The following is an 8,651-nucleotide window of genomic DNA, read 5'->3' as shown; positions in this document are numbered from 1 at the left end:
ACTACAACAGTGGAACGATGTCCGCTATGATCCTCGTGGATGCGCTTTGACTTTGCGTCTGCACGGATTGACTGGCTTGTTCAGTCCTTTCTCCTTGAATTGTCCGACTTTTCGAAAGAGACGTTGAGTGCTCGCGTGGAATCTCGTGCGTCGTCTTCGCTTGCTTAATCGATTGCATCTGTTCCCCTGCTATAAAGTCTTGAGAGCTTTTTCCGGTTCTTCGGCTGGACGAGCTCTGTTGGATAGTCTGTGGAGGTGTCTCGATAACTTTGATAATGTTACCTTTAGAATCCATGATGACCTCGCGACTGGCACTCGTGACCTCCACCATGCTACTTTTAGATTCGCTTTCCTTCACCTGATTCGATTCCTCCACGACGCTGGTGGAGGATACGACCTCGACTGTCTCCGTTGTCGTCACATCCGAGGACGTCGACGTCGTCGCCACTTCGTTTTTCGCGGTTCCCGCATTCTTCATCCTTGACACCGTGCCTTTTTTGTGAATAGTCATCGCTACGTGTTTTCGGTCGCTTCTACAGCTCGATTAGTCGACAATAATTTCACACAAACGCGAGAGAATCGTGTGCGATTGTTGTAAATGCGATAAAAACCGAGAATGTTTTTAAAACGCACACTCACTGCAACTTTGCCCCCGATCTTAAATTTTAAATCTAAAAAAAGTTCTCTGCTATCGCTGGCGCACAACCGTTTATCATCGACACTCGGTTTTAACTACATTATACCGCTCGCTCGCACGCGCTCATGCCACTCTTCGAGTCACCCAGACGAACTGAAGCTCGGCTGTGACCGGCCTCGTTTACAAACTCGTTTCTTCTGTATGATCCTCGGAACTTTCTCGCCTGCGTCAGATATATCCACGAGCTTCGCGCGTGCTTCTTCTCACTCGCACATAAATTCCAAAACTCTGTCTTTCTCTTTGATCACTCGGAGTTATGCCGGCTTCAAAATTTGTGATTGCGAAAGATGTGAACCGATGTTCTCAGTCCGATATCGCGAGTCGATGTGGCATCGGCGGTTACTCGCCGCTGCTGGTCTAGGTGACCACACGGTTCTCCACCGTTCCTCTCCGTTCCTCTCTCTCGTCGCTGACACTGACGTACACCAACCATGGATCTTTTATGCCTGGAGAACACCGCGGCATCCCTACTTTCCGCGACGTGACGGAGCCTCTGTACATTCGTCGGTACGTGTCCCATTCGCTCGGCGTGGGACGTTGCCACCCATCCTCATGTGTCCCACACGCTCGTGGCGTGGGACGTATTCGCGTATTGTTCACGACCGGCAACGCGTGTTAGAATGCGTGACCTGTGAACACGCGCTTACATACGCATGTACGTACGTCGCGCCGCTACCGTCTCGACCAGGTGTATCGCTTATGTTATTACGATATATTGCCAGATTGGAGTACGTCTTTCTTTCTCTCATGGTTTATCTGCGACTTCTCTTTATCGTGCACATATTTGCACAGCGATAACACACGCCGCAAATACGTTTATATGTCAATGTCGAATTCTAATAACAAATTCCAACACTCGTATAACGCCGAAAAGTAAATACAGATAATATTTCAATATTAAAGATTTTTTTTATACTTTATATTCTTAAATATGTTCATACATATAAACATGAAGATATTACCGATTTTTAACATAAAGCGTGATGAAGCAAAATAATATGTCTTTTAAATAATAATTACTTTTCCTATTACTTTCCATTGCGCGCAATGAGCATTACTCGGTGGTGTTTAACGTTATATCAACTCGTAAATGTAGCCGCGCTTCGCGCACATGTGCGCGTGTACGCATCGGCGTACGCGTTACATAACAGACACGTAAACGCAGGATATATGTATATATATATATATATAGTCTTTTTCTCTTTCCTGTATTAGTGTACATGCGTACACCTGTTGATCTCTTGTATTATGCAAATAAAATTCCAAACTAGATTCCAACCTAGATAGACTTGTGTAAAACCCAATTTTGCGTTTTTACATAAGTATTTAAATACAATTAAAGTTTATTACGATTATTTTCATCGTGATATTACTTCTTTTTTGCATGATATTATATCTCTTTTTATTAGAGATCCAAACACATGACGATAAATGAAAAACTGAAATAATAAAATAGAATAATTAATAGCAATCTGTATTGTATCGAACCACATCGTTGCATAGTAAAAAATATATTAAAAAATGGAGTACAATCCATAAAAGACGAGGAAGTCTTATAAAGGTGTATTATCCTACGCGCGAATCGAAAGTTTCATCTTGATACTTATTTCTATAAAAGCTTCGTACAATGATTCATACATAACGACACGCAGGTTCTTTCTTTCAACATTTTGCAGCGAGAAAAATTGCGGACCGTGAACACTGCGAACGCGACAGAGAAATCGGTGGGGGTACCTTCGTAGAACCGGTCCATCGTGATGCCACGGTGTAAACCGAGCGATGACGTAGACTGCAAAACTGCGACGATCGTAGCCGGTGTTTCCTCCGGGACGGACAAGTGTCACCAATGTCCATTACTTATTGTTAGAGACATGATTGAGATAACAGTTAGTTATTTCAATGAGACTCTCTTAACAAGTCATGATATTTAAAGAGGCAATCGTTTTGCTGATAAACTAATTCGTTTATGAGGAACGGATAGATTCTTTCTCGATTCAAATAATATACTTGTTAGAATAATTATTATAAATTATTTTGTTACTGATTACAACAATTGTATATAATACAATATATTATTTTCTCGTTATTGTTATCATTATTGTAGGTATATCGGGTTATGACATGTGGCTGATAAAAAATAAAAAACTTGATATAAAAAGTTTTAGTTACTTCATTTCTTTACATAATTATAGTTTGTATGGATAGATAACAGTATATGATTACGACTTGTGAGATAAGATCGACTAGAGAATGCTAAGCATCTTTTATTGCTATTGATTATTATGGATTGATTCAGGATGAAAATATGATAATACGGAAATCATTGTTGAAATTATAAACCAATTATGAATCAATTGTACATCCAATTGCACATTAAATAAAAGAAAAATGTTTTACACATTTTAGAAAAATAAACAAAGAAATACGCTGCGAGCAGAAACACAAGCTATTTATGCTTGTGCAATATTTATTTCCTGCTATATTACGTATATCCTTGGAAATAAAGCAGATGAATAATTTTCTTATTTGATTGAAATATTAACACTTACTTCAAGATGTAAAGTCCATTCGTGGGCGTTACGATGCGAAGTGTGTGTCTCACTCATTAAAAAAGAAATGTTTACGTACACTTGTATCTAAAGATGTTTATTAACTTTAATGAACGTTTGTTCTTTATGGTATATACGTAATAAAACGCGTTATTACATGGATAAAGATAGTATTGTTAGGCGTTATAGACCCAGTCGGGGTTGATCATATGACAAATAGCGTCGAGATCTATTCTATACTACATGAAGAGATGCAGACAACTGTAACAATTGAATTGAAGTTAGCATAAGTAAATTAATTTATTAATTAGTAAGAAAGTTAGCATAAGTAAATTAATAAATTAATTTACTTATGCTAACTTTCTTACTAATTTCATCTAATGATAACCGTAAGTTAACCGACTTCTCGTGTCTATTTGCGTTATAGCTAAAAATCAAAATCAAACAGTATCTAAAATAATTCGGTATCTTTCTATATTTGAAAGAACACGGAATCATATTAACCCTGATGAAAATAAAAATCAGAGTTAAGGGGATCCTGAAGTCGTCTGTATTACCGACTAAATCATATAATTTTTGTACAACAAATACTTTTTTCTCCTTCATAGATTCGAAAATCCTTTTCCAGGATTAAAGTATACGCATTAATACGTGTTTGTAAGGTGAAGTTAATGCCGAGAGAGAGAACGACCAAAAATTTCGAAATTGATATATTTTTTACCATTTCTTAGTGTAACATGGTGTCTCAAGCTGTCAAGTTGTGACAACATTTGTTTGATACGAAAGTTTTGCAACCTGCACTTACGAAACTTCTAGGAGGCGAAAATTGAAACATCAAAATGTAAAAGAAACGTAAAGAATAATTCTTTTACATTTCATTGTTCCAATTTTCGCCTTTTAGAAGTTTACGCTTCTGTTACTCTCCTATTACGTCTGATTTACTCTCCGATTTTTATTTTCAGGGAAGTAACAATAATTTTAGACTTTTATTTTTAATTTTGATGTACATTAAAATTTTCTAAATTATTAATTATCACGAGCGATCCGCGCAGCGCATCTATGGACCAATTTACTTAAAGAGCGAAAGCACCACGCCCGTCTGTTCATATTTTCCGTAAAAAGCGACGGCGGGTCACGGCGTGGGTAGAAAACCAGACGGCGTGCGGCTTCTTGGGTTGGACTTCAATGCGCCGTATTTGGCGAATGCGTCGAAATCTGTAGGCGAACCGGTAACCGATTGAACGCGTCATCCGTGTACTGTGAGCGAATGTTTCTGTATGTGTCATTTGAGCTGACACTATAAACGTTACTGTTATCATTTTTTTTTTCATATTTTTCAAAATAATGGAACTTTCGCCGATCTTAACCTCACTAATTTATTTATGAACTCTGGATGATTCTTAATTGTATACAACAAGAGTAGTAAATGTACTTAATCTTTAGGACGGGAGAGCTATTATAATGGCGTTGAAATAGTATCATATTTTGTGACAAGAAGTAATGAATTATAACAAATTCTACTCAGAAAAAATTATAAGGTTTTAAAAATAAATCCCCCTTAGAGATTAAAGCTGGATTAACATTATTTTAAATTTTTTACGCAATCAAAATTGCAAATCTAAATCATAGTGCTTCATCACTTTACAGCTTAAAATCGCAAGATGCCTTAAAGATGTATCTGAGCTATTCCAAAAATAGTACCAAATTGATGAAACTTCGGGAAATTCTTCCTTTGTTATCTGTAATATACTAAAAAAATTTCAAGTAGATTCACTAAACCGTTAGAGAGTAATTATTATTTTAATTATGATGATTATTAATACTAGTGCTGGCCAATTAATAACGTATTTTAAGTATTAAAAATATTATTAATAGTATTTTTAATACTGTGTGTGTGTGTGTGTGTGAAAATAAGTGATTAATTGGCTAGTACTAGTATTAAAGTTCTATAAGAGACGTTTTCTTACGGAAACGCAACTTTGTCGAATGTAATTAGTAATAAAAGTATTGAAGTACCAAAAATTTAATTTGTTTTATATGTATAGATCCTAAATTACTGGAATTTTTTGCAAAATTAGATTCATTTTCACAACGGGGTTTCAGAGAAATTATTATTCATAACAATTTTGCGGTATGTATGTATGTATGGCTCAATATGGCATATTCTGCCATTTTCTGCCATAATAATATATTTATATTGTTTAAATAATGCATATTTAGCTTTTTTAACCATATTCCAGTTACTTTTTCCGTTTTGCACCGGTAAATAATGTTTTGTTATGGAAAGTTGAAAAATGACAAATAAAGTTAATAAAATATTGAAAAAGTGAAAAATAACTTTTTAAAAATAAATATATTGTATTATCTATTATTAATATAAGTTATCACTAGATTTGTTATACGTTTGGCGCAGTTATGCAAATATTTCGAATTTGGGGGACTTTTGTCAATGATTGTATCTCAGATACATCCTTAAAGCCATTTTTGATCCTTTCCAAATTATTCTTGACCTTTCTGGGACCGCACGAAGTCGTACGCATATGTGTGATTATTCATTCTTTGTAGCCTGGAAACACGTATTAGTCCACTTACGTTTTTTCATCGAGAAGGACGCGATCGAATTCCAGATAATGGCTCGCGGCAGAATACCTTAACCAGCGACTGATTTCGCGAAATATCGGCTCGCGGGTTGCGTGCTCCGCGTATCGAAATCGCACATTTCGCAAAACAAGACGAACCGTGGTGGATGCTTATGGTTAACGGGGTTAATTTTATGCAAGTTAAAGAAAAAGTCGATCGCTCTTCGTAAATCAGTTTAGCACGGTCTTTCTCTCGGGGGAGAATTGAAAGCATGCCCAACTTGAGAGAAGAGGCCACCTCCGTAATGGATAGCGCCATAATGAAGTACGGTACGGCGGACTCTCTCATTAATTAACGTTAAAAGGGAAACTTTTGTAATTGCGCTCCTAAGACGAAGCGATGCAGCCTGACCTCCTCGCTGACGCGTCGACGTCAGAGAGAACTAGACGGCGCGTCTTGAAAAGTGAAGCCTTTCTAGTGATTAGGGATTCTGCCGAATTTATTACAGCCTCTAAATCCTTTACAAGTGCTAATAATTGACACTATATTCTGGAAGTATGACAATTTTCGGAACATTAACTTTAATTAACGCAAAACTACGAGACTATACGAATACAATACTCCATTTGTGATTTATAATATTCATAGTTTATTAGAATCTCTAGTTTCTTTCGTGATTCAGACACAGGCTTTAAACGTTAAAGTTCACGTCTGCTTGTAATATCTAAACGAAACGACCGCATCATTAAATAATAACGCGAGTTATATAGGCACCATGAAGTCATCGGTCGTGAAATTATACGTCGTAATTTATGCGCACGTGTAATCACGCTATATAGTCACAATGGATGTACTGTTCCGGTGCATTATGATCTGTCTCGCGAAATCCTTCAGATCGGTCGTTTTTTTTTTGGCCGACATATTTTATATATACCTACGTGATTTGACCTTTCTATCAAGGGCGAGCTGCAAGCATCAGAAAGGTAATAAAAAGGTACCTTTTTACGCCAATTGAAAACGCTCGTGTTCATCACCGAGCCTTCTCTCCCAAGGATTACCTACAGGCTTTCAAGTACGAAGTTTTCATACGTCCTGATTGTGTAGACATACACTCCAAAAGCGGTCATACGAATTTCGCGTCGGGGTCGACTGGGCAGGGATAAGCCACGAATGTGCAGCATTTGCAGCCTATGATGTCACGAGCCGTTTCGTTCCTCTATCGGGCGTTAAGAGTCTCTGCAGGGAATTCTTAATACAGTGATAAATATCTGAGAGTAACTCCGAGCCAAAGCGTTCCAAGATCTCGCGTATGCTTGTACAACGAGAGCATGTCCCGTCACATATACGACCGTGACACTAAAACAGTGGTTCTCGATTTATGTTCTCTTATCATTGCTCTTATTATCTATATAATCTGAATTTCTTTTCTAATTTGCAAATTTAAGAAATTCGTTTTTTGAAAGAACTTACATAAAAATCATTCCAGAAAAAAAAGGACAAAGAAAAAGAAAAATGTTCTTAGTCTCCTATACATCAGAAAAATATATATATCTCTGATTTTAATTAAATCAATTTAAATACGAAGAACAGCTCGCTTCATTTTGATAACAAGTAATTTCAGCAACGAGCAAATTTATCAGCCGTTCTGTGGTATGTAAAGGGTGAAAGCGCATCCACTCAAACGTGATTAGAATCTTGGTACTAATCCCGGTACAAATTGAATCATAGCCACCGGTGCACGTCGCTCGTCGTGACAGCCGATACAGAGAAATGCAATTTCGGATGGCACGCACGTATAAGGCGTGACCACGCGACACGGAAAATTGACACGATTATCGATAACCGCATGTATACGATGCACCGCGTGCATCTATCTCCCGTACGCCGCAGGCATGCACCCGGTGAACGCTTAGAGTCCCTTGTGTTTAAACTGCCTTTAGGGACCAATACGTGATCGATACACCGCTTTGTAATCACGTGCATGCCGCTTGCATAGTGTAACGTCATCAATTAATTAATATTTGCAATATTCAGTAAATCCAACCGATCTTTGGACAATAGAATGTAATCGGTAATTACGTGTGTATATCACAGGATAAATGAGCCCTTTTATAGAAAAAGCCGCTTTTTTAAACAGAAAAATAAATTGAAATTTTAATAAAAGTAAAAAAATGTTAATTCCTTTGTAATATGCGTTTTATGAAAAATTAATATATTTTTTAAACGAGCTAAATTTACAAAAACCCTGCAGCGTTACTATTGTCCATTTTGAAAATGAACAAGCTGTTTTATAATTTGCGTCATTAATATTCATCAGAATTTTATGAAAAACATGAGTTAAAAGTGACTTAATTAACTGGTCGCGCATTGAATTGTTTTTTTATCATTCAAAATTTCTCTCATAAGATGTACATCTTTGGAGTAACACAGACGCATGTATATGTTCGCATGTCGTATGCAATCTGTATGTCCTAGATGTGGTTACCACGGCTAGTATTGATGAAACAATGAAGAAATTTGTCTATTCGCATTAGCGTTATCGTTGCAAATTAACAACGGAATTCATACTCATACATAACGAACATATACATACACTGAGAGAAAAGTATATCGTATTTGTGATTATAATTGTATGATAAAATAATTATGGTTACACTGAAAAAAAAGATTGGCTTCTGCAGCAAATTAGATGGTAAAATATGGCATAGCATTTTTAATTGGTTGCAGCAGTCAATTTTTGATTGTGTTAGTCTATCGAAATCCTATGTTGACATTGCAGATAAGTTAACGCAACCAAAAATTGGCTGCTGCAGCCAATTAAAAAT

At 36.7% G+C, this 8,651-nt stretch overlaps 1 protein-coding gene across 1 annotated transcript; it reads right to left on the bottom strand.

Moving 5' to 3' along the window:
- Position 1: 1 nt before the first annotated feature.
- On the bottom strand, positions 2–955 carry LOC108721229 (probable GPI-anchored adhesin-like protein PGA55). Its single transcript, XM_018445649.1, has one exon. The coding sequence runs from the start codon at positions 509–511 to the stop codon at positions 2–4; it is 510 nt and encodes a 169-aa protein (XP_018301151.1). The 5' UTR covers positions 512–955.
- Positions 956–8,651: the final 7,696 nt, after the last annotated feature.

The sequence above is a fragment of the Mycetomoellerius zeteki genome, unplaced genomic scaffold (assembly GCF_001594055.1).
Source record: "Mycetomoellerius zeteki isolate Tzet28-1 unplaced genomic scaffold, Tzet1.0 scaffold105, whole genome shotgun sequence".
Classification (NCBI taxonomy): Eukaryota; Metazoa; Arthropoda; class Insecta; order Hymenoptera; family Formicidae; genus Mycetomoellerius; species Mycetomoellerius zeteki.
Note: the sequence above shows the minus strand (reverse complement) of the source record. Positions and strands in the feature narration are given on the sequence as shown.

Coding starts and splice junctions, on each gene's coding strand:
- LOC108721229 (XM_018445649.1), bottom strand. CDS start 511: ATGACTATTCACAAAAAAGGCACGGTGTCAAGGATGAAGAATGCGGGA.